General features: G+C 38.7%; 1 protein-coding gene across 2 annotated transcripts in view; it reads right to left on the bottom strand.

Annotated features, from left to right (window-relative positions):
* Positions 1 to 8,844: 8,844 nt before the first annotated feature.
* Iqgap1 (IQ motif containing GTPase activating protein 1) overlaps positions 8,845 to 26,794 on the bottom strand; it is a 106,320-nt gene continuing 88,370 nt past the window's right edge. For both annotated transcript variants that reach the window (XM_026388240.2, XM_026388241.2), the window contains exons 31-38: positions 25,561 to 25,663; positions 24,945 to 25,080; positions 24,456 to 24,543; positions 21,037 to 21,249; positions 20,268 to 20,434; positions 17,850 to 17,972; positions 14,157 to 14,265; positions 8,845 to 11,298 (exon numbers count right to left, since the gene is read on the bottom strand). In XM_026388240.2, coding sequence (XP_026244025.1) covers positions 11,185 to 11,298; positions 14,157 to 14,265; positions 17,850 to 17,972; positions 20,268 to 20,434; positions 21,037 to 21,249; positions 24,456 to 24,543; positions 24,945 to 25,080; positions 25,561 to 25,663 — 1,053 coding nt within the window. In that variant the 3' untranslated portion in view covers positions 8,845 to 11,184. The remainder of the gene's footprint in view (positions 11,299 to 14,156; positions 14,266 to 17,849; positions 17,973 to 20,267; positions 20,435 to 21,036; positions 21,250 to 24,455; positions 24,544 to 24,944; positions 25,081 to 25,560; positions 25,664 to 26,794) is intronic.

Raw genomic sequence — 26,794 nt, 5'->3', positions numbered from 1 at the left:
GTAAATGTTTTAGAGAAAATGGTCTTGTCTCCCAAATAACTACTCACCTTTGCCATTGTCACATGAAAGCAGACATAGGTAATAACATAAATAAACAGATGTGGTTGTACTCTGATAAAACTTTATTTAGAAAATCAGGCAGAGGGACAAATTTGGTTCACTAGCTTGCTGACTCTTAGTCTAAGTTGTTCTGATCCATTTTCATCCTTGATAAAGTTTGCAAGACAATTTCTCCATTATCTGTATCAATTATTTGCAGGTCAAACTCAGAAGGTTATAGTTGATTTTTGTTCTGGCTTCTTTTCTGCTGGTAGTTTAATTAATGTTACTTTATAGATAATGTGTCTCTTGTCCTTGGTTATTTTGCAGTGTTGTTACTGTATATCATGATATTAAACAAGTTGTCTGTTGTTGCAGCAGAGGAATGTCAAAGTAGAGATGGTGGAAGTCCGCACTCTGTGATCCAGCATTTTCCTAAATTGTCTGCCTTGTAGATTTGTGTGTGTGTAGGTGGAGTAGGGGAGTGGTACTGGGGATTAAAGTAGGAGCACATTAACACTAAGACACATCCCCAGCCCTTTATATTTTGTTGTTGTTGTTGAGACAGGGTACTGCTAAATTGCTGAGATGGGCTTCAAACTTGGGTACCTCCTGCCTCAGCCTCCCAAAGTGAGCCGGGTGCACTGGCTAGGAGGAACTATTCTTTAATTCCCATCTCATCATCCTTTCTTCCTATCTCCAGATTGTGGCTCCACTGTTCAGATCTCTATGCCTCTGTATCTATAGGAATTGGACATGTGTTTTTCTAACGACAAAGGCCAGCGGAAATGAGCAAGTACAGTGAACTTATGAAGCATACTTTTTTTTTTTTTTTTTTTGGTCCTGGGGATTGAACCCAGGGGCGCTTACCTACCGAGCCATATCCTCAACTTTTTTATTATTTTATTTAGAGACAGGTCTCACTAAGTTAATTAGGGCCTCACTAAGTTGCTGAGGCTGGCTTTGAACTCTTGATCCTCCTGCCTCAGCCTCCTAAGTCATTGGGATTTCAGATGTGTGCCACCATGCCCAGCAAGGAAGCATACTTTTCTTATTCTTATCAAAACTATTTTCTAGATAAATAAGGACAAAAGTTATATTTAACCAGTATCTACAAATTAAGACCAAAAGAGTTCCTTTGTTTCATTGTTCTTTGGTGTTGAGAATAGAATCCAGGGCCTCATGTATGATAAGCAAAAGCTCTGTCACTGAGCCACACATTCCCAGCCCAAAGCAAAAAAATATAATAATAATAATAATAATAAACAAATTAACCAAACTATAACAAAGTCCAAAGTTCTAAAGCAAATGTGACACACAAATGCACATTTGTGCTTTTGTTTACTAAGTAATATTTACCATTTATTGAACACCTAGAGTCACATTCTGTTCCAGCCTCCTCATTCTCCAGATTTCAGAGTTTGTTCAATGGAACATGAGTTTCACTGATCACTAACAGGAAGGATGTGAGGGAGATCTGGCTGCAACATCTGTTACCCTATTTTACCTATTGATCTCCAGGGTTGATGGCTAGCAGGAAGCTTCTGGAAGAGTAAGAGGGATGGGATTATGTGGTCAAATACATTTGGGAAAGCTAGGTAATAAGAAGTTCAGCAGGTTTCTCTCCAATAAAGCTTCTCAGAACTGCTGGAGTTGCTACTTCCTTTTCTTTTTGGAGGGTAGGGTAGGGTATGTACTGGGGATTGAATCCAGGGATGTTCTATCAGTGTGCTACAACCCCAGCCCTTTTTATTTTATTTTGAGACAGGGTCTTGGTAAGCTGAGTAGGGCTTTGCTGAGTTGCTGAGGCTACCTAGAACTTGTGATCCTCCTGCCTCAGCCTCCTGAGTTGCTGGGATTAGAGGGATGCACCACCATGCCCAGCTCAGAGCTGCTGCCTCCTCCTCCTCCTCTTCTTTTTAGTTGTAGATGGACACAATACTTTTATTTTACTTGTTTATTTTTATGTGGTGCTGAGGAACGAACCCAGTGCCTCACACATGGTAGGCAAGTGCTCTACTACTGAGCCACAACCCCAGTCCTCAAAGCTTCTTAATGTGTTGTGACCTTCAATAGAGAATGATGGAATATAAACCTTCCCAGTTGTTTTGGTCACAGAATAGTCCCTGAGCAATGCTTGTTTGTTTCAGTGTTTAATTTTCTTTTCCAACATCCAGTAAATAATTCTACTTCTTAAAAATCTTTAAAATTTACTTCTTTGTATCCAAAGACACAACTGAGCTCACAAAATCCCTTGCTAATTGAGACCTTAATTGGTCCACTTGTGTATTAGTCAAGGTCCCAGCAGAAAACTGGTAGCACACTCAAACTCAGTAATTTAAGAGAAGTTCATTAAGAGATGGGGCAGGGATTAGGAACGACACAGTACCCGTGGGGCTAGTTATAGCAGGAATCATTAGTTCTCAAGCCTGAGGGGACTTGTAGGGGGACTGCTTTCTGCCATGAGGAGAAGTGATTGTTTGGAAGGAGCTGCCTGTAGGAGCCGGAGCAGCCACAGCTTTGGTAGAGAAAGGCAGTCAATTCAGAGACCTGGCAGAACAAGTCCTAACCTCCTCCAGTTTCTTGGCGGTGCCTCCCACTGGCCAAACCTACGGGGAAGCTGCAGGGAGACAGTGATGCACTGTCCACGTGGCCCAGGAGGGGGAAGTATAGAGAGTGAATCCTAAGGGACAGATATAAGCTATTCAATATAATCTGTCTTAAGTTTTGACTCCCCACGCCCAATCCGTGTGTGTGTGTGTGTGTGTGTGTGTGTGTGTATACTCACTAGGGATTGAACCCAGGGGTGCTCTCCGAGTTACATCCTCCACCCTTTTGGTTTTTTGTTTTGTTTGTTTTTTGAGACCAGATCTCACTAAGTTGCTGAGGCTGGCCTGGAACCTGCAATCCTCCAGCCTCAGCCTCCTGAGTCACTGGGAATAGGTGTATGCCACCATACCTGGACCATGCTCTATATTTCTCTCTCTCTCTCTCTCTCTCTTTTTTTTTTTTTTTAGAAAGAGAGAGTGAATTTTTTAATGTTTATTTTTTAGTTTTCGGCGGATACAACATCTGTTTGTATGTGGTGTTGAGGATCGAACCCAGGCTGCACGCATGCCAGGCGAGCGCGCTACCGCTTGAACCACATCCCCAGCCCCAATGCTCTATATTTCTAAAGCCCACATCTCTGAACCTTTCTTGCTCTTTAAATTAATTTATCAATTGCTCCCCATTATCCTTGAAATAAAACCAGAAGTTTACTAGTTCTGAAAAACTGTCAGTAATCTCTTCCCAATTCTACTTTCAGTGAACAAACTGGTCTGTTCGGTAGGTTAAAATCAGCTCTGGGCAAGAATTTACACTATAGACTTGGCAAAACTACCAATCAAGGCATTTTTTTTTTCTTTTAATGAGCTGAATATATTGATTTTTCCCCCCAGGAGTAGTACTGGGGATTGAACCTGGCGATGCTCTACCACAAAGGTATATCCCTAGTCCTTTTTATTTTTAAACAGGGTCTCATTAATTTCCTGAGGCTGGCCTTGAACTTGTGATCTCCTGCTTCAGCCTCCCAAGTAGATAGAAGTAAATGTGAGTACCCCTGTGCCCAGCTCCTATATTCTCTGAATACTATTTCCCACTAAAAGTAATCATTGCTCCTCAGAGAAACGGCTGATTCCAGGTCTGGGTGAGAAATAGAACACAGAATGAGATGAGCTGGTTCTTAGATTGGAAAAGAAGGAAACTAAGATTTCCAGGGTCAGATAAAAAGAACTCAAGAGTTACCATGTAGGTATTTCTACTGGCCAAAAAGTGCACAATTTGAACATTCAAAAATATGTGTTTAATATAAATAAACTATATATATATATATATATATATATATATATATATATATATATATAAACATGAATTGAAAAACAGAAAAACATTAAATATATTAAATGTCTGGGAGCTCATAATGATTTTTAAAAAACAAAACCTCATTGGTTGCCTTTGGAAGATGGATGCTAGGGAACCACTTATTCTGAAAACCGGTAAATAAAGAGAATCAAACATTTGCCATCTTTTTCTGTATGGATGTTTCACGAGATAATGAAATAGGTGATGAGAGGAAGGTTCTTTTTAGAAGAATTCTGATCAATGAAGAAGGAATGACAGGGTTTCACCACTTTGCAAACCCTGATGAAATCAGAAATCTAGGTGGTCATTATTTGTTGAATCCATTTGATAAAAGATGAAAAAAAAAATATATATATATATATATTTTTTTTTACTTATTTTGCAGTATTGGGGAATCAAATCCAGGGCTTCATACTTCTATGTAGGCAGGCACTCAACTACTGAGCTCCAGCCCTGATAAGAGTTTTTATAATGAACAGGTCAAACTGGCAATATCTAAATCCAATAAACAGTCTTTACATTACATACAAACTGTGGCTGAGTGCAGTGGTGTGTGCCTATAATCCCAGCAACCCGGGAAACTGAGGCAGAAGGATTGCAAGTTCGAGGCCAGCCTCAGCAATTTAGCGAGGCCCTGTCTGAAAAAAAAAAAAAAAAAGGGTGGGGTAGGAGGGGCAGCACTGGGGATGTGGTTCAGTGGTGCTAGTTCAATCCCTAGTGCTGCAAATAAATAAATATAAAACCAAACAAAAACCGTTTAAACAATTTTAAGATAAATGGAAAAATCTCAACACTGCGTATTTGATATTTTTAATTTTTTTAAAATGTATAATAGTATGAGGATTTTCCCTTATCTGTAGAGTGGAGCTTCAACACCAGTCACTCCTAACATTTTGAACTGGATAATTCTTCACTGTGGGTGCTATCTGGTTGTACTCTAATGTTCAGCATCATCCCTAAACCCTCTATCCACTAGGTATGCTAATAGCACTCCTTTGTGAGACCAGTGAAAGCTATCTCCAAACACTGCCAAATGTCTCTTGGGGAGTAAAACTGCTCCTTTTTTTTTTTTTTTTAAATCTTGAGTCAGGGTCTTGCTAAGCTGCTAAGGATCTCATTAAGTTGCAGAGGCTGGTCTTGAACTTGCCACCTTCCTGCCTCAGCCTCCAGAGATGCTGGGATTACAGACAAAATTGCCCCTGTGTCAAGAAACAGTGTTAGAAATATATACAGAAGTATTTATGATTAAAATGATATTATACCTGGGATTGTCAAAATAACCCAAGGGGGTTATAGGCAGAAGTAGAAGTGAAATGAGTCTGACCATGTGTTGACAATTGTTGAGGCTAGATGGTGGCCACATGGGAGTTCATTATACTGTTCCCTCTGTGTTTATGTTATTAGTTTTCCACAATAAAAGTTAAAAAGTGTAGTGCCAAAGGAGTATTATTTTCATTTCCCCAAAGCAGCATTAGCATATTGTATAAAACAAGCTGATTTTAAATCATATGTAACTAATTTTTAGTTACAGATTATGATAGAATGATAAAAAATGTTTTCCTCATGTAAAATTCATAGCCACTTTTTGCCAGTTATTGTAGCACATGCCCATAATCCCAGCAGTTCTGAAGGATGGGGCAGGAGGAACTCAAGTTCAAGGGTAGCTTCAGCAACTTAGCAAGATGGTCTCAAAATTAAAAAAATAAAAATGAAAAGTACTGGGGATGTAGTTCAGTGGTAAAGTCCCTGGCACCCCCCCCCCTTCCAAAAAAAAAATCTTTTAAAAGTCTTGGTCAAGACCCTTGTCTACTGCTCAAGTCCAAGAAAGGAATAATGACTGGATAATAATTCCTTTTCCAATTCTGATAATTTTCTTTTTTCTTTTGTGGTGCTGGGGATAAAACCCAAGGCCCCATTTGTGCTAGGCAAGCACTGTGCCACATAACTACAACCCAAACCTTCATTTTTGCTATCAACAAAATTGGGGATTCTAATCAGGTTGTACTTTTTTTGTTACAAGTCATTAAGGGTCCCCCCCCCCCCAAGGAGTCTTAAGAAATAAGTAACATTGCTATAATAAAACACCAACACCTCAATGTTTTTCAGGGCTTATATTTATAAACATGAAAAATTGGTCATAAACCTTATCTCATTTTAGTAAGAATATATTTACTCATAAATTTCTTAAACTTTTTTTTTTTTTTTTTGCAGTACTGGGAATTGAACCCAGGGCCCTCAGACATGCCAGGTTAAGTGCTGTACACTGCACTACAACTACAGACTTTTTAAAAAAAATTTTTTTAGTTGTAGTTGGATACAACACCTTTATTTTATTTATTTTTATGTGGTGCCGAGGATCGAACCCAGAGCCTCACACGGTGCTAAGCAAGCGTTCCACTGCTAAGCCACAACTCCAGCCCTCTAGTCCTTTTTAACAACTATTTTTTTCTTGCCAAGTTGCTGAGGCTGGCCTCGGAACTTGGGATCCTCGTGCCTCAGACCCCCAAGTTGCTGGGATTACTTTTTTAAAAAAACATTTCACTTTTAAAAAACCATCTATCTCAAGAAATGAATTCCAAATACTTTTTAGAATCCTTTGTTAAGACAATACACTGTTACTATGATCAAACATGTACTAACAATAATTGTAATGATGCAAACTATTATGATCACAAAATAAGTTTTTAGCAATTATGACAAGATGATAAAAAATGGTTTTGAAATATTACATTAGGGGGCTGGGAATGTAGTTCAGAGGTCAAGTGCTTGCCTAGCATGCTCAAGGACTTGAGTTCCATCTCTAGTACCCAAACAAAACTAGTATAAAAGTGTGAGGGAAGTGGAATAGAAACATGAGTTTAAAAAGATACAAAATTTCTAATTAGCCAAGAGCTTTGTTTATGTACCTTTTAAAATGAATGATGGTGGGTTCCATTTCATACTTCCAGGTAATTTTTATCTCAGAATTTACAATATGTTTGCAATGATACACTCATAATTTTTTTTTAAAGTTGTCACACTTAAAATCTATAGAGAACATGTAAGTTTTCCCAAATTCTTTTCAGAGCTAAATGGGCAACAATTGTGCAACCAGCACTGCTGTGATGGCTCTGGGCAGCCTGAAGATTCTGATCTTCACTTCCTTTTCCAGTGTCACTCCCAGGTTTCATGAAACCTTCCTATTTTGATCTTCCCTGTCTTGTTTTCCTTATTGAATGTTAGCCCTGGATAAACACCTCATTCCCTTGAAGGAAAATGTAGAGCACAAGTCCTTAAAACCTACCTGAATTTTCAATAACAAACATACCATGCAACACTATCTCGGTTCCAGAAAAAGAAAACCAAAGATAGGGATAAATTCCTAAAGGTCCCCCAGCAGGGAAAGACAGGCTCTTCCTCAGAGCTGTCGGGAGTCATTGCCAGCCACTCACACAAACCATCACCTCCCAACTCTTCACACAGGCCTACTTACAGTGTGATTCAGTTTCCCTCTAATTTCATACTAATTTTCCAACAGTTTGGCGGGTGTTCAAAGACAACAGGATGCTTACATACATGCATTTTTATGTAAGGTTGCCTTTTAACGAGGCCATTTTTTCTTTTTTATTATTGCTGTTTACTTTTTGTCCCCAACAGCCCCTAGCCTTCTCTGGTGACTTGCACTTAACTTAGCAGAAGCCCCCACCTGGAGAAGTGCACCATGACTGCATGTTCAACACCTGGTGTACTGCTGTAAGGTGTAAGGTGGGCATGATGGTACATGCCTGTAATCCCAGGTACTCAGGTGACTGAGGCAGGATTTCAAATTCCAAGGCCAGCTTGGGCAACTTAGCAAGAACCTGTCTCAAAGAAAAAATTTTTAAAAGATGGTGGCGGTAAATCATTTCTTCCACTTGTATTATTCTTCCCTTACCCCTCACTTCCTCTTGGGGAGGGAGGATAGTAGAGGATAGGAAAGGCAACAGAATACAACGGACACTAGAATGGCAATATGTAAATCAATGGAAGTGTAACTGATGTGATTCAGCAATCTGTATACAGGGTAAAAATGGGAGTTCATAACCCACTTGAATCAAACTGTGAAATATGATATATCAAGAACTATGTAATGTTTTGAATGACCAACAATAAAAAAAGAAAAAAAAAGATGGTGGCGGTAGGGGATATAGCTCACTGGTATAGCACCTCTGGATTCAATCCCTAGTACCTGCAAAAAGGTGAAAACTTGCTGCAATTTAAACCTTTGGTCATTAATTAGCCAATCAGAATTTAAGTGGCATTAGTCTGCCCCCCACATTTTTTTAACTTTTTTTTTTTTAGTTGTAGATGAGCATCATACCTTTATTTATTTATGTGGTGCCTCACACATAAAGATAAGCGCTCTACCACTGAGCCACAACCCCAGCCCATCCCCACATTCCTTTTAAGACTACTTTAAGTGTAATAAAAGTTAAAAGGCTAAATTTGCACATTAAAAATCACCTAAGGAGCTGGGCATTGTGGTACACATGCTTGAAAATCCTAGCTACTGGGAGGTAAAGGCAGGTGAATCCAAAATCAAGGCCAAAAATTTGGGCAACTTTGCAAGACCGTAACTCAAAATAAAAAATAAGATGGAGGGCTGGGGATTTAGCTCGGTGGTAGAGTGCTTGCCTAGCATGTGTGAAGCCCTGGATCCTGGTAAACTTTACTTTGAAATCTAGTGCTCAATCTATAATCCCAGCTACTGGGGAGGCTGAGGCAGATAAATCAAAAGTTCAAGACCAGCTTCAGCAACTTAAAAAAAAAAAAAAAAAGGCTAAGGATGTAGAGGGGTTGCTTTTGTTGTGGTTTTTAATTATTAAATCTCACCCTAGTCAACACTGTTTAGCAGGAACTGCTAACAATGAAACCGAGAAAAATAAACATAAACAGGAACAAATGACCTTTTATTTCATAAAGAGATACAAAGGCAATTGTGTGTAGCAACAATCTGATGGGCAGTTCAAATTCTTGGGAGGAAGTAAATTCATGGTAAATGTCATGATGGTTGGTCAAAGAGAAGGTCAAAGAAAAAGTGAGATGAGACAGGGAATGCTATCGCTAATAAAATAAAAGTGCTACATGGTAACAGTGTTGCGACTTCAGAGCTTGTTGGAGTGATACCTGTGCTATTAAAACAATAATTCTATACATCTGGCACCAAAACTCCTGAAGTGCATTTGGGTTACTTTGCATTAGAAATTGTTATTTTGGGAACAAAATATTTAAAATAATTGAATTATCCTATTTTATTAAAGGAGTTGTAAACTTTGTTCATTCCTGTCTTGGAAGCAGGTTTTGGGACGTATTTGGGATGGGTATCCTCTTTTAAGGAAACGGGGTTGACACGCTTTTTTAGTTCCAGTTTTTGAGGTGATGCTGGTTGTTAGAGCATCTTCTTTTCATCTGAGGAAAATATTTGCTAAAAAAATTGTCTTCCAAAAACAAGGACAGGGCAAGTGGCAAATCCTTCCACTGTACACTTCCCTGTGGGCTGCACCCAGGCTGCACAGACAGCCTATCATGCAAAACACTTATCCAAGACTTAACATTTGTCATAGGGACACACCACATAACTTTCTATTCATCAAAACAGTTTATTGGCCTTAAATATACACAAGTAAAATTTTAAATGTTAGTTCATAATATGTTTTATGATTAAAAAAAATACTGAACCAAAACTTCAGAAAAAATTGGCAGGCTCAGTAGCATGATTTCAATATTTTTTCAGGATAAACAGATTAAGGGGGGGGTAGCACTTATGACTTTTTATCCAAGAACCAAAAGCTTCCTAAACTCTACTTAGAATTGAATTGGTTTTAACTAAGCCTAGAAAATTGGGGTTCATAAAATAAAGGCACAACTGTCAACAGCAAGAGAAGAGAAAGAAATGGGAAGAAAATTTTATTTTAATCTCAAGTATAATATAGGTTTGCTGGTTTTTGTTTTGGCTATTTAAGGCAGGATTATCTCTCTGCAATAGTGCAGATAAAACCTAGTGTTTTAGCTATAAGAAAGTTTCAAGAGTTCAGATATACAGATAAAACAATTTTAAAAAACCTTTTCTCAAGAGTATTCCAAAGACTTTTGAAGCATTATATAAATCTTTAAAATTCCTATCACATTTTAAGAAATAAATCTATGCTTTAATAAGGCACTCTGAAGACAAAACAGTTTAAAAAATAATTACCTTCTACCCTAAGGCTAACCCATTCTTTTCGGATGGAGAAGACTTTGAATTAGTTAATCTCTGCACATGGGTGTACATAGGTGGGCACTCAGCCCACTCTGCGTCTACTTAGACAGCTGAACATTATCAGTGGGACTCTCTCATCCAATGGAGAAGGGGTTGTACTAACAACGTTGCCCAAATTTGATAGTGAAGTTTAAACACAATATTTTTTTTTCTAAACCTGTTTTATTTGAACAGAGAACAATGATTTGTATTAGCTCCTGCCTACAAAGAAAAAAAGAATGGAAGAGAATCAATGATCCCCTATATCCTTTGATTTTACTGGTGGGACAGAAATATAAAGGAGCCTTACTTTTCTTTTTTTCTTTTTTTTGGTACTACTGGAGATTGAACCCAGGGACACTTTACCACTGAGCCACATCCCCAGCTCTATTTTGTATATTATTTACAGACAGGGTTTCACTGAATTGCTGAGGCTGTCCTCCAACTTGTGATCCTCCTGCCTTAGCCTCCCAAGTTGCTGGGATTACAGACGTGTACCGCCATGCCCAGGAGAGAGCTTCACTTTTAAATGACAACCTAATAACTGTTGATAACCTGACATTTTGTGTATGTTATATGTACCTGTTATTGATGCTAATTCCACTTCTAAATAACAATAATTTGAACTCCACTATCCTTATTACTAAGTAAAACAAACACGAAAGCTTACAAAATAGTAATACCACTTCAAAGGCTATAACAACAGCAAGGGATTTTGGTGGAGTTTCCACTCCTTCCTAAATGATGAAAGAAAACAAAGGAAGCAGAAGGGTCATACTAAGTCTGAAATACAATTTCACTATGAAAAAATGGGCAACAAATGTCTCTTAGAGTGAAAGAAGATAAAATGGGGCATTGGGAGAGTACTGAAGTGGGGCATCATTGTGGGGTGAGCCTCTGCTTCCAACGAGTAAAGAAGGATCCTAGAAAGAAGCGGTGAGGTGTTTCTTTCCTTCACCCTTCTGGGCTGGCAGCAAAATGATCAATTACTTCCCGTAGAACTTTTTGTTGAGAAGGAAGATCAGGAGGTTGACATTTACTTTAGCTCTATCAAATAATTTCATAACGGCAACTCCTTCATACTGTAGCTGCAGCAGGTCCTAAAAACAAAACAAAACAACCATTTTGACAGTCAATCAAATCTGTGGAACAAGAAAGGACACAACGTAGTGAGGGATCCAGAAGGAATAAAGCATGCCTCGTGTGCCAGATGCAAAGCGGGGTGAGACAGAAGTTTCTAGATATAGAATTATCTGTCCCCTGCAGAGCTACCCTGGGAGCTGGAACATACAGACAAGTTGGCAAAGGGACCTTCTGGTTAATCTGGCAATAGGGAGACATTCTGTTTATATTTAAAACACACCAAACATGAAAAGAAAAAGTATGTTCAGTTATCACACATATACTTCTAAGCCTTTTTTATTTCAGCGGGCTAGGGATATGGCTCAGTGGTATAGCACTTGCCTACCATGTGTAGGACCCTGGCTTCCATTCCCAGCATTGCAAAACTCTTTTTATTTCAGAAGTTAAAATGACATTTTCCCACTTCATTTCATTGTGGGTCACCAGGTTTAATAAATCTAGAAAAGGTAGAAGCATTACAAGACATGATGAAATATACTAATCATTGAAAGTGAGGCAAGAGGGGCTGGGGTTATAGTTCAGTGGTAGAGAGCTTGCCTAGCGGATTGGAAACACTGGGTTCAATCCTCAGCACAACATAAAAATAAATAAATAAGTAAAGTAAAGGTATTGTGTCATCTACAACTAAAAAAAATATTTTAAAAGAAGAAAGTTAGAGGGGCTGAGGATATAGCTCAGTTGGTAGAGTGCTTGCCTTGCATGCACAGGCCCTGGGTTCGATCCCCAGCACCAAAAAAACAAAACAAAACAAAACAAAAAACAAAGAAAGTGAGACAAGGCTAGTAATGTCTTCATAATATCTATCAGATTCTTTTTTTTTTTTTTTTTTAACTAGGGATTGAACCCAAGGTCTCTTGCATGCTAATGTGTGCTCTACCACTGAGCTATGCCCCCTGCCCATTAGATTCTTAATTAATTTCTGTTTCACGTGAGAAATTTTTTCTGTCTTGAAGGCAAGAAATAAAACATTTATTAAGGAGCCTACTCTGTGCTGGCATTGTTTAGGCACATTATATGGTATGTTTTTAAGTCCTCACAAAAATCCTATGAAGTAAGATCACACCAGGTTTGAAGATGATCTCCTAAGGCTCAGAGATGCTGAATGATGTGCTCAGCAGAACAGAACTGGTCATGATGACTCCAGACCTGATTACAAAGCTGCTGCTTTCACTACTATTGGTGTAGTCCTCCCACTTGTACACTGTAGAGGAGTGGGAATTCGAAAGCAAGGGTCAAAGGGCTCAAAGGAACCCAAAAGTTCAAAATTCACCTTTTGGATAAATCTTAGCAGTTCCAGAGAGTGGGGACCATTGTGTCGCCTATGCCTAACATAACACCTGGCACCCCACATCAAGTCTGGAACTTGAGCAGGAATGAATAAACTACCTTAGGCAGACTGGTAGGCCTATATGCATTTGGTGAAAATGAGGGAAAAAGTGGATCCTTTTTGTGTGGAAACAGTTAGCTATTTGTATTACAAAATCATTTCACATTTGTTTGGCCAATATACTTTGAGAGGCTACTGGCTTCTGAGAAAGAAACAAAGATGACTAAGATATACTACCTGTTCTTAAGGAGTGGCACAGTTTTGGGGGTTGGGAGGGAAATGCGTCAACATGTACTATAAACAAAGGATGTCAGGGCTACTAAGGCAAAGGGGTGACCAACTATTGCAGTATGGCTGGGGACAAGTATTCATTATTAAATGGAGGAATAAAAGGGATGGGAAGGGGAGGAAGGGTGCCCAAGTAAAGGGAGCAACATGTTCATGTGCATGTTTACAGCAAGGCACCCGCCCAGTTTGACAGAGTGTAGCACTATGAGAAATGGGACAGTAATAGCCTATAGAGCCTGGGGTGCAGCTTGGTGGCAGAGAGCCTGACCAGTATGCATGAAGCTCTGGTTTTGATCTTCAGCACAGAAGGAAAACAAAACAAAACAAAACAAAACAAAATTTATAAAGTGTTACACATTGCTAGAAATCCTCTCAATGCCCTAATATATTTTTTTAATATCTTTATTTTTATATGTTACCGAGAATCAAACCCAGTGCCTCACACATGCCAGGCGAGCACGCTACCACTTGAGCCACATCCCCAGCCCCCCTAATATTTTTTAAATGTGAAAATATTAGATTTTTAAAGTAAAAATCAGGGAATCCCTGCTGAGTTCTTTTTGAATTTAAAATGGGACTCAATTTACAAAGACACAATTTACACATACCTCATCAGAAAACATCTAACCCTACCTATCAGGGTGCAGTAGTGCACGCCAGTAATCCCAGGGACTCAGGCTGAGCCAGGAGGATCACAAGTTCCAGTTCAGCCTCAGCAACTTAGTGAGACCCTGTCTCAAAATCAAAAATAAAAAGGACTGGGGATGTAGTTCAGTAGTAAAGAACCCCTGGGTTCAATCCCCAGTACCAAAAAAAAAAAAAAAAAAAAAAAAGACAAAAACTAAACTTTAAGTACTAATATCAAATCAAAGAAGAAAAAAAATTCAAACTATACTGTCAACCCTTTCACCTAAGCCTTTCATTCAAGTCCAAGGTATCAGCTCAATTTATTGGCAACACTTAGGTGGAAGATTCCTTTAAACACTTCCTGAAGATTTACACATCTTGGAAAGCTCTGCAGAGTGCATAGGCCAAATTAGACACATTGAGACACTTGGCTTCTTTTGGCTCTTTCCCAAGCTCAGCTGAACAGAGACAGTTTCCCTCCAAAGGGGTCTTCTTTTTATCTCCTTCTCCCACCTTGATAAGAATATAACTTACCTCACAGAGAAGCTTTTGGTTCTACCTGTGCATACCCACCTGATAGTGTAGCATAAATGTCTCCATTTGAACTCCCATGAATTTGGCTTTCACTTCAAAGTCTCCAACTTCTTCTGTTGGATTGATTTCAAAGATAACATTTTTAAACCTGTTGAAACATAGCATATGGGTGTGCTTTTTATGTTCTCATAGAATAATATTCTGCGAACTGGGAAAAGGGATGAATTCAGTCTTCATGAGTGAAAAGGGGCAGAGGTACAGGTTCAAAGTCCTGCTGCAGGTGAAGGAGCATGGACTGCCATTGCTCGGTACCCTTTGTTTTGGGACCTGGAGGGAAGAATGGTGACCTCTCTCCACAGCATTTGCATTCTACTCAAAGAGGAGCTACTGGGGAATACCACAAGAGACCTGTGAAAGGGTGACATCAGAGAATTCCTTTGGTCTTCCACATGGTCACTGTTGAAACTTGGTTGATAAACTGAGGAAAGTGGCTGGAGGGAGAGCATTTGTGTTTGGGTACAGGATGCATGCACATTTGAGGATTGGGAGAATTGAGTAAGTAAAACAAAGGGAGTTAGTAAAAGGAACAAGAGGAAGAGGAGGTTTTCTGGAAAGGGTAGGTGCTGTATATTTAAATGCACTGAGAATGACCAAAGTAAAACTGCTATTATTGTATTACTCAGTCTAAATACCCACAATTTTAAGGAGATATTTTTAACTATTAAAATAAAAAATTATCTTATTCATTATTCAGTGGTGGCAAGGAAATAGTGAGAGAGGTACTCATATATACTTCAGACACTAATGGGAAATATTTTGGCAACATGTGTTAAGAGTTTATATTTTTTCCTTCAACCTCATAAATGAAATCAGAGTGCACAGGCTAAATTAGACACACTGAAACACTTGGCTTCTTTCAGTTCTTTCCCAAGCTCAGCTGAACAGACAATTTTCCCCCAAAGGGGTCTTCTTTTTATCTCCTTCTCCCACCTTGATAAGAATATAACTAGAAAACAGTATGACAGCTCCTCAAAAAATTTAAACTAGGGCTGGGGATGTGGCTCAAGCAGTAGCACGCCCGTCTGGCACGCATGCGGCCCCGGGTTCGATCCTCAGCACCACATACAAACAAAGATGTTGTGTCCGCCGATAAATGAAAAATAAATATTAAAAAATATTCTCTCTCTCTCTCTCTCTCTCTCTCTCCCTCTCCCTCTCTCTTTAAAAAAAAAAAATTAAACTAGAACTGCCATCTGATATAGCAATCTCATTTTAGGGTACATATCCAAAGAATTAAAAGCAGGATCTCAAAGAGATATTTACATACCCACATTTGTTCCAACACTATTCACACTAGCCAAGAGGTGGAAACGACACATGCATCCATCAACGGATGAATGGATAAACAAAATGTGGTAATACATACAATAGAATATTAGTCAGCCTTAAAAAGGAAGGAAATCCTGTCACATGGATGAACCTTGAGACACTATGGTATGTGAAATAAGCCAGCAACAAAGATAAATAGTGTCTGATTTCATTTATGAGGTAACATGGTCAAATTCACAGAACAGAAACTAAAATGGTGGTTGCCAGAGACTGGCAGGAGGAGGAAACAGGGAGATGCCATTTAATGGGCAGAATTTTGCAAGATGAAAAACTTCAGAGGTCTGTTGCACAACAATGTGAATTCAATGAACACAGATAAACTGTACCCTTAAAAATGGTTGATAGCATTTTTTATAATAAAATAATTTTTTAAACTTATTTAACCAGAAATTCCATTTCTAGACATCTACTATTTAAAACAAATACTAGAGTGGTAGCATGGGCCTCTAGTCCCAGTCAGAGGGGAGGACTGCTTGAGTCCTGGAACCTAAGACCAGCCTGGGCAGCATAGCAAGACCTTGTCTCCTACTCCCCCCACCCAATATAACCAATTTAAGCAGTTTACAATAGGCTAAATTAGAGAATTTTATGTAGCCATTAAATGAGATGCTTTCAGTTGGTCACAGTGGTGCATGCCTATAATTTCAGCTACACAAGAGGCTGAGGCAAGAGGATAGGAAGTTCTGAGCCAGGGCTGGGGATGTGGCTCAAGAGGTAGCACGCTCGCCTGGCATGCGTGCGGCCCGGGTTCGATCTTCAGCACCACATACAAACAAAGATGTTGTGTCCACCAAAAACTAAAAAAAATAATAAAATATTAAAAAATTCTCTCTCTAAAAATAAAACAAAAATAAAAAAGATTACTTGATAATAAACAATATCATACTAATTTACATTAAGAAAATAAGTAGGGGAATGTGGCTTACCTAGTATGAGTGAGGCACTGGGTTCATTCCTCAGTGCCACATAAAAATAAAATAGAGAATGTGTCCATCTACAACATACATATATATATATATGTGTGTGTGTGTGTGTGTGTAGGTAGATTAAGTGGGGCAAAATAGATATTCTTCATGTGAACAGGGGAAAAGAAGAAAATATACTAAAATGATTTTCAGTGGTTAACTCTCACTTATGGGAATAAAAATGCTTTTACTTTTTCTTTTTGCTTTATCATATTTTCAAAGTTCAATAATGAATATATATATATACATACATACATATATATGTGTGTGTATATATATATATTTGTATTTATTTATTTATTTAGTTTCAGGTGGGACACAATATCTTTATTTTACATTTATGTGGTGCTGAGGATCGAACCCAGTGCTTCGTACATGCTAGGCAAGTGCTCTACCACTGAGCCACAACCCCAGCCCCCTGAATATATATTTTAGAATAAAAAAAATATAACAGTTTCAATTTTTTTGTAGTTGTATATGGACGGCACACCTTTTATTTTATTTATTTATTTTTATGCAGCTAATGATTGAACCCAGTGCCTCATACATGCTAGACAAGTGCTCTGCCACTGAGCTATAGCCCCAGCCCAAAAGTTTCCTTTGACTAGATGCAAAAAGAAAAAGCTCAGCAGTCTGAAGTCAATGGGGCTAACTAAGCAGATGCTCTCAATAAATATTTGAGTTTGTGAATGATTCTGGACCTTCAGGAAGACATAGGGTCAGATCCACAAAGCAAGCTAGTGCTTCCCAGAAAAGAAAATGAAAATTCTACAAGTAGAATAAAGTGCTTTTACTCTTGTTTGTTTGTTTTTTTGGTACTGGGGATTGAATCCAGGGCTTCATTCATGCTAGGCAAACATTCTACCACTGTTCTACAGCCCCAATCCTTCTAATTTTGAAACAGGGTCTCACTAAGTTACTAAGATGCTGAGGTTGACCTTAAACTTGAGATCCTCCTGCCTCAGCCTCCTGCACAACTGGAATAACAGGCTGGTGTCAACAAGTAAATGCTTCTTATTATTGTTATCTTATTTTTGGTCTACACAGAAGAAATGGATTCCTGCTTTAAAAAGGAAAAATTAAGATGAGGCACACATAGAAACAAGTGTGACTGTGCTCTGAGACAAATGTTCCACAAAGAAGAGAAATACATTTTCTTTTATGACAAATTAATTTTGTATGAAGCCAAACTTTGCACATAAAAAAATTAGGTGTATATATTTCTTTATATGTATATTTATTTGTATATGTATATGTGTATTAATACATAAAAAATACAAAGCGGCCACCAGGAAAGAGAAATAAAGGCAAGAAGTGATGAATGTAAAAATTTAAAAACCAACAAAGTAAAAGGGGGGGAAAAAAGATAAATACTCACTGATTCACTTGTAGGTCCTCAATCTCCAGAAGAACTCCTTTTTCATGAAGTCTCGCTGCTGTATATTTCAGAGAGATCTTTTTGCTTTTCTTTCCCTTCATTTCCCTAGGCTTTTTGGAGACTCTGTTTTAAGGGGTGGGGGGGGGCGGAGAAAAAGTCTTTTTAAAAAAATATTATTTTTTAGTTGCGATTGGACACAATATCTTTATTTATTTATTTATTTTGTGGTGCTAGGGATTGAACCCAGGGCCTTGTACATGCAAAGCAAGCACTCTACCAACTGAGCTACAGTCTCAGCCCAATACCTCTATTTTTATTTATTTATTTTTATGTGGTGCTGAGGATCGAACCTAGGACCCCGCACATTCGAGGTGAGCACTCTACCACTGAGCCACAACTCCAGGCCATATGTCACTTTTTTATAAGTAACTATTTTCTATGGGTCCTAGTCACTGGTAATTCAGAAATGAGGCCAGAAAACTCATTAGATAAGCCTAAGTAACACAGCACTTGTAGAATGGTGAACAGTGTTAGGATTTGTCAGGGTGGTCTCGGGAGGGGAAATATTACTATACTGCTTCTGCTTTAGTTTAAGTTATACTTGAGAATACTGCGATGGATCCAACAGTGTCTTAATGCTTCTATGTCCTTCTTGGAACCTAGACATCTAACTAGCAAGTAAGCAAGCCTGAGGCAACCATAACAAGTCCCTGGGTTAAGGAGTAACTCCAAAACCCTAGGATATATAGGGAAAATTTTTTCACACAAATAATTTTTAAGCATTTAAGCCAGCATAGCAATCACAGAAATGGGAGTAAGGAAAAACAAACGGGTATTAGAAGACTATTAAGATAATCAAGTTGTGATAATATCTTGATAATCAAGATATGAAGTTGATAAGTAAGCAAAGGAAGGAGAGACAAATGAGATCTATATATTTGGGGCTCCCAAGGAGAAGGTTTTCAGAAATGCTGGTAGGAGTGCAAATGGGAACAATTACCATGAAAGGTATATAGAAATATCAAAATTAAGGTTGCAGAGAAATTCTGACTTGGCAATTCCTCTTCTAGGAATCAATTTTCAGAAATAAAGCTCACATTTGCAAAATGACAAACATACAAGTTTATCCAGAGAATTAATTAAATAAAGTGTTTTATCTGTCTACACAATGGATTAGTATGTAGTCATTAAAAAAAGAAATGAGGACCTGGCTATGTCTGCTTAGAAGGTCTAAAAGCAGAGGCCACTTGGGCAATGAGCACATCTCATTGTTAGATATTTTTGGTTTCTAAACACCATTAACTAGAATTGGTGATGATGCACAAATAATTCATTCCAGGTCCAGGGAGGCAAAGCTACAAGTTGAACTTGAAACACCATGTGCCAGACAGGCAGGAAATGTACAAGGAATGACAGACACATGTCAAAAAGACACAGAAGTCAGCTCCGCAAGCTAGGTTAGGTGAGTCTGGTTCCCATCCCTTACATATCAGCCCTGCCTCATTCCAGAGAAAAAACAAAAAGTATACCTGTGTAAGAGTGAAGAAGTCACAGAGAAGCAGACGCAGCAAAACATGAAAACCTAGTGAATCTAGGTGAAGGATACATGGGTGCTTAGTGTTCTATTCATTCAACCTTTCTGAAATTTGATATTTCTTTTTTTTTTTTTTTTTTTTTTTGTACCAGGGATTGAGTCCAGGAGCATTTAACCACTGAGTGACATCCCTAGCCCTTTTTATTTTTTGAGTCAGGGTCTTGCTTAGTAGCTTAGGGCCTTGCTAAGTTGCTGAGGCTGGCTTTGAACTCGTGATCCTCCTGCCTCAGTCTCCCAAACCACTGGGATTTTCGACATGCACTGCTGTGCCTGGCTGAAAATTCTTGAGGTTAGAGTTAAGGGTGAAAAGTAAACCAACCTCACAAGTAGAAACTGCACTCATCACCTCACCTCTCTGGGTGTTCAGTCTCTCCTTGTAATGAGTATGCTGATGGTTTGTGACTAGCTCTAGGAAAGCTGTACCAGATTTTCCTCAGATTTTGATCCTGTCCCCAGGGGCTAGGGAATCCAAATTTGTCTAATATTCCTTAAGAGACTTGAAAGCACACTTAGATTTTGCGACCACTAGATGACCAATCTTCATGATTCTCTAATTTCTATAAGCTCAAGGAGGTATTTTGGAACTAGGAATGCTCTGGTATAAGCATCCTTGAAATTGCCCCCATCCTCTGCATTATTTCCATCATACACTAGTGAATGGAGGTAGCCAATTATGCAAATAACGAGAAGCAAAATAGAGAACTAATGTGATAAACAGATCCAGGCTGTGTTAGGTAAAACTTTTCAATGTCACTTCAATAGCCTGTACTCTTTCCCCACTCAATCCTATTCTTTCCTTGGATTGATTTTTTTTTAATACTCACTTGCCCTTGCTGGCTAAGTTATCCAAGCAGGTTTTGATATAGCTTTTATAGTAATCCACCTGCTCCCCATAAAAGGTGGCTTTAGAATTCAGAGCAGCATATGTTTGTTGCAATTTCACCAGTTCTGCCTTTCTCCTTTGTCGGTATCTCCGCTGATTCCGAATGTCCTAAAACATAAGCATTAAGATTAGGAAAATAATGATACCATGTGCCTCTTGAATCATCGTGGTTTATTCAGCACTAGACCCAAGCAATGCTTAACTCTGTCTTGAGCATGAACACACATTCCTAACAGGCAGCAATCTGGGTTCACAAATTAATATATATTGTCAAGAGAGAGAAAATAAGAACATCAATCACTGAGTTCTTAGGTGTGCCTGGTATCCTTAGTGCAATAACAGAGAATGCCTAAAATTCTCAGCTTACATTAGAGCCCCTCACTTGAAATGAATCATACAAATCAAGGATCTGATGACCAACTTTATACTTCATAGTAACTATGAAAAAGATCTGAAGAATTCTTTAAGGCCAAGGACAAGTTTAGACCCAGGAAACTCTAATATAGGATCCTCTCCCTGTTAATTTAGGCTATGGAATAAGCTACAACAGGACAAGCAAGGTCCTCAAGTCAGAGTCAGAAACAGTTTCTCAGAGGGGAAGACGATAATTCGTGAACTGAAGCTCTTCTCTGAGCAACTACTATCCCTTTATGAGCCCCTGAAATAACTTTAAACAAGGCAAGGCCATTACTGTCCCCCAAATTCAGTACCCTGGCAATGTCGTTAATCAGTTCCTGGTATTTGTTCTTTGGGTTCACAGTTCCAAGTTCCGTTAGCTTCTTTAAGCCTGTCTGGATCTTCTCTTTCTTCTCCTGGAGAGTGAGGTTGTTGTCTTCCTTCACAGTCTTTGACTTTTTCATCTTATCAGGAGTTTTAGCATCACGAATAGCCCGTCTCTGCATGGCCCTCTGATGTTCTGCTTCCTACAGATGATAAAAACAAGTTCTTGGCAAGGTTGCCACACTGATTCTAAAATTGGATTTACATAGCTTATATGTATCTGAATTTATACAGTTCTCAAATTTCATTCTAGAAACAGAGGGGAACAAGTTATGCCCCTCTGCCAAATGACAAATGAGAAACTTCATGAAGCAGAGGAAGGTAATCATAGATACCATGTGCTTTTAAATTTTTCAAAACCTGGCTCCACAAATGTCATAACTACAATAACAACATCAGTGACCAGTAAAACCTTGCAAATCCTTTGGCCACCTTGTCCAGGCTGAATCAAGCCATCCCTCTGCTTTCAAACATACTGCAAATGACAATATCTTAAGAAGGGAAAAACCTTCTTTGGAGGGCTGAGGCTGTAGCTCAATGGCAGAGCACTTGCCAAGCACTCATGAGGCACTAGGTTTAATCCTTAGCATAAAAATAAACAAATAAAATAAAGACATTCTGTCCATCTATAACTACAAAAAACAATAACAACAACAACAAAAATAAAAAAAACAACCTTCTTTCAATTCTGCCATCTTTCCTTGTTATCTTTCATTTGTCAGCTACATCTCTGCCCAACAAATGATCTATACTTACTATTCCAGTCTTTTAGCCTTTTCTTCTTCAACAACTTCAGTATCTACAGCTCTCATCACCAATTACCATTCTCTCACCCCAAATCCAATAACTTTTCTTGATTGTCACTTTGCTCATCTGCTCTGCATTTTTTCTGCATGGGTTTGATACTTCCAAGTGACCCATGACCATTTCTCTTTATATATTCTCAATACTTTAATGATCACCTTTATGGTAATAGAATCCAAATCTTTGCATAAAAGGTTCTGGTGGCGCTTTTTGTTTTGTTGATACTGGGGATTTAACCCAGAGGCATTTTACCCCAGTTACATACCCAGTTCTATTTTTTTTTTTTTTTTTTTTTGAGACAGGGTCTAAGTTGCTTAGGGCTTTTATCTGTCTGCCTCAGCCTCCTGAGTCACTTGGACTACAAGTGTGTGCCACCATGCCCAGCCAGTATGTTTTGAACCGCTTATAATGGGAAGTTACATTTGCAGTGGCTTGTAGTTCAAATTTGTAATTCCTCCCAAATAGAATGATTCCCTTTCCTTTTTCCCACTATCCCTCTTTCTTCTAATGTCAAGACAACTGTGCATCCCATAATGCAAAAGAGTGCAGCCTCTGGAGTCAGACAGAACTGGATCCAAGTCTGTTTTTTTTTGCAACAGGCTGGTGATCTTAACCTGTAAGGGTCTTGGTTTCCTAATTTGTAAAACAGGGATGAAAAGACTCACCTCATAGGGATAATGTGAGGAATAAATGAAAAACAAAAGATTAATAGAAGTACTAACAAATAATAGATTTTCAATAGAGGATGGTTCCTGCTTTCAAATTTCCTTCCAGATTAAAGATGCTACAGTTATTGGGCATACCTTTTCTTGTCCCTCATACACACCTAAGTAGTAATACATTGTAGTGTCTAAAAGCTGAGAATTCATTTAAAACAGTGGTTTTCAAACAGTTCTCTGTGTAGCCTTGAGGATTTCCCAGAGGTACCATGAGTCCTGGAGGGCCATGTTCTTGGAACTCCCAAAGTAGCTCTAGTTTTACTTGCCCTACCCACCCCACCCCAACACTAAGGATTGAACCTTTAAAAGGTCCTCTACTACTGAGCCACATCCCCAGGACTTTTTAAAAATTTATTTTGAGATAAAGTTTTTATCAACTTTGCCCAGGATGGTGTCAAACTTGTGATTTTTCTGCCTCAGTCTCCTGAGTAGCTCAGGTTTCAGATGTTCCCACCATGTTTGGTTTATAGGGGGCTTTCCCTACCTCTTCCCACATTTTCACTGGTGGATTGTAGTTGTATATAATAATGGGGTTTGTTGTTACATATTGTACATGCACATGATTTATCTATGTAATTTGATAATATCACTCCCCACTACCTCCCCCTCACTCAACTCTTCCCGTTCCTCCCTGTTCCTTTTCCTCTACCAATCTCTCTTTTATAGTGGGCTTCTAAGTAGTTATCAACTTAATGAAGAAAATTCCCATGATTAAAACATGAAAAAAAAATGACTTGACCAACTTTCTCATCTGACAAATGAGAATCAAGTTTTAAACATGAAGTGGACCCACCAATCCTTCCCAAAGCCTACCTCCCCATTCCACCCCTCACTCTGAGACTTTATCACATATTTAGATAATTCAACCACCATCTTCCCTGACAACTTTGCCCAATTAATCAATATTAAATGACCTCAGGGTTTACAAACATGCTTTAGTCCTTATCTCTGCAGGGCTAAATTCCTGTCTAGCTTTGGGTTCTAAGTAATTTGGTCTTGTGTGATTTTTTTTTTTCTCACTACTTCCTTCCGCTCACATCTTCATCCTAGATATGTAGTCAGATCATGTCACGCTCTTCCTCTCCTTTGCACCTTTGTTCATGTGGGCTCTCTTGCACAGAATGCCTTCTCTTGACTTAAATGCACATCCAGATCCTGCCCATTCTGCAAGTTACACTTTCTCATGGAGCCTTCCTGATGCCCTCCTCATTCACCTCTTTCCTCAAACTTAAATCGTTTTTATACTCTGTATAGAGTTAACTTTAAATGGTTTTACCACTGTTTCCAGTATATAGGTCACATTTCCCCAACAGAATCTTTTTCTTTTTCTTTCTTTTTTTTTTTTTTTAGTTTTCGGCAGACACAACATCTTTATTTGTATGTGGTGCTGAGGATCGAACCCGGGCTGCATGCATGCCAGGTGAGCGCGCTACTGCTTGAGCCACATCCCCAGCCCCAGAATCTTAAAATCATTAAATTTAGGAGTCACATTCTGTATTTTTCTTCTATATACCAAGGTTGATAGAATTCCAACTATAAAATATTCAATAAATTACTAAATGAACTCATTGACTCTGCCCCAGGTTAAAATGACTCACTCTCTGCATGTACGTGTCAGAGAGCTTTATGTCCTAAGAACATTTTCTGGATTTTCTGGAACTAACAACTTTCTCAAACTAGTCCTAATTACCACCATCCTCTGGTTAAATCCAGAGTCACCCTAGATCACAATCTCTTATCTGTGTCCACCTCCTTTAACCCTGGCATGCACTTACAGGAAAGCTTATCTACCTTAGGAAGATGTTAAGTTAAACCTAAAATTTTACCTGTTCACTGGTGGCTGGTATTTCTAGGATTTCAGTTAAGGTCTCTCCTGGCTGGAATCGGATGACATCCACGATTAAACGTTTTGTGCTAAAATGAGATGAGAAAGCATTTAAACATTATACTGTGTATTTTGCTTCCTTTTAAGTGAACCGAAGCAATAGCAATACAAATATCATTTCACAGAGATGCCAGCAGACAGCTGGTGATACAAGGTACTTGAGGCCCTGGGCTTATTTATGCAATTACAACACAGTAGGTACCAGGGTTATGATTTCTGAGATTTAAGTTTTATTTTAGAACATTAGCAAAGTAAGACAAATACTTATACAAATAAGGTATTAAAATGCCATGCATAAGAGATAACCAGAATTATGATGGTTATGAAGGCCAGGAGGATCATTTTAGGTACAATCCAGTTTGCTCTCTCACCAAAGGTCCAAGGATCTTTGAATTACATTCACTTCATTCTTCCTACTTTCAATACTCACTTCAATAAGATGGTCCGAGCATCCATTTCTGCATTCTCATCTCCAGGCACATCAAACTTATTAGTCAATGTGAGAGACACTTCTGTCTTAGCCAGTGCCTCCTTATTTGGGTCATTTAAATTGCCAGCGCTTTCCCCTGAAGGTTTGGGGGTGGGGGAGAGAAGAGAGTTAATATAATAAAAGGAGGAGATATTTGGGCGATAGTATACAAATAAAATATGCAAGTCTAAGATGATACTTGAATAAGACAACACAGTGTGGCAAGAATACTTTTTACTCAGAAATAAAAGAAAATATTATGCCAAAACTAAAAAGGCAAAGGATCCATAATGAAATAATTTCATAAATAGCTGACAAATAATTTTAACTCTGTAATATCACAATTCTCTCTCAAAATCTCTTCCTTATAGGACTTTCTAATTGTATGATTATTTATACTTAAAATGATCTCTTCCATTGGACTTCAACTTCTCACAGAAAGGGGCCACATTTGTTTTTGTTTCCCAATACATATCCAGAATTTGGTAAAGTGCAAAATCAGAGGAGGTAATGACAACACAACACTTTTCTGTCGTGTTCACCTCTCATCTTCTGGGCAGTTAAGTCAGAGCATTACCTATCAGGGACTCAATGGTGGGCACCTCTCCAAGGTCGTCCAGCAGTTCATGGATTGGATCATTGTGCTCTGGAGCAATGGCATCCTGGTGGTCTAACAGGAGCTGAAAAGATCCTATTTTCAATACCATTTTCATACCCAGCTGTCTAGCTCCCATCCCCACCCATGATGCCTACCAGTGATCTATACAAAGGAGGCCAGACAACAAAGCTCGTATGTTCAAAACACTGACAAGCTAACCCTCAGCCAATTAAATCAAATAAAAATGAAATATATTAAGTAGCACAATAGGCTCCATTGACTGACGTATGTTATGATGTATGGAGAAGAAACACTGATACTCTTTAAACCTCACGGCCCCAATGAAATCTATAGACTTCAATATCTAAATTCATCAATATAGCCTACTGCCAGTTCAAATAACTCACATTCAGACTGTAAATGCTTCCAGGGTAGAGTATCTGTGGGCACCCCAACCCCCACAGTGGGAGATCAAATGCAGCCAGTGTATAATATCGTTGTTTTTTTTTTTTTTTTTGTACCAGGGATTGAACCTAGGGGCACTTAGCTGGTTTTGAACTAGTGGTCCTCCAGCCTCAGCCTCCTGAGCTGCTGGGATTACAGGTGTGTGCCACCATGCCTGGCACAATATCTTTTAATTCAGTGAAAGGCACACCAAATGAATATTTCATTATCAAGCCCTCAAGATGGTATTATCATAGGTTATGTCCTCAGAGATAACAGTCTCTGAAATTTCACTTATATTTCACTTACATCCTCATTTCTTTTTCTGCATGTCCCCAAAGGGGAAAGAAATTATTTGAAAACTCTGCGGAAATAGGAGCTTCCAAGGGTGGGGGAGTCACTCCAAGGCTACAGAGAGGAAGAAATTGGTATTCTAGATAATGTTTTAAAAAATACAATTTTTTCAAGCCACTAGATAAGTGCTCACAATGTACATTTTGGAGCCCAGGGATTCTGACTCACTTAGTCCACCTGTGGTAGGGTCAGGCAACTTGATAATTCTAATGTAGGTGACTTGGGAATAATTTCCAGAAACTAAGCATGCAAGAGGCTATAGTTTCGATACCCAGAATTGTTGGGGAGTACGGGAGAAGCAAAGGAAGAAAGACAACAAGATTTGGTGTCATTAACATCACAGGATGCTGAGTTACTTGACCACCAGACATAGTAAGCAGCAGCCAAGGAAGATAATTAATTAATGACAGAGTAA

This window comes from Urocitellus parryii, chromosome 6 (genome assembly GCF_045843805.1).
Source record: "Urocitellus parryii isolate mUroPar1 chromosome 6, mUroPar1.hap1, whole genome shotgun sequence".
NCBI lineage: Eukaryota > Metazoa > Chordata > Mammalia > Rodentia > Sciuridae > Urocitellus > Urocitellus parryii.
Note: the sequence above shows the minus strand (reverse complement) of the source record. Positions and strands in the feature narration are given on the sequence as shown.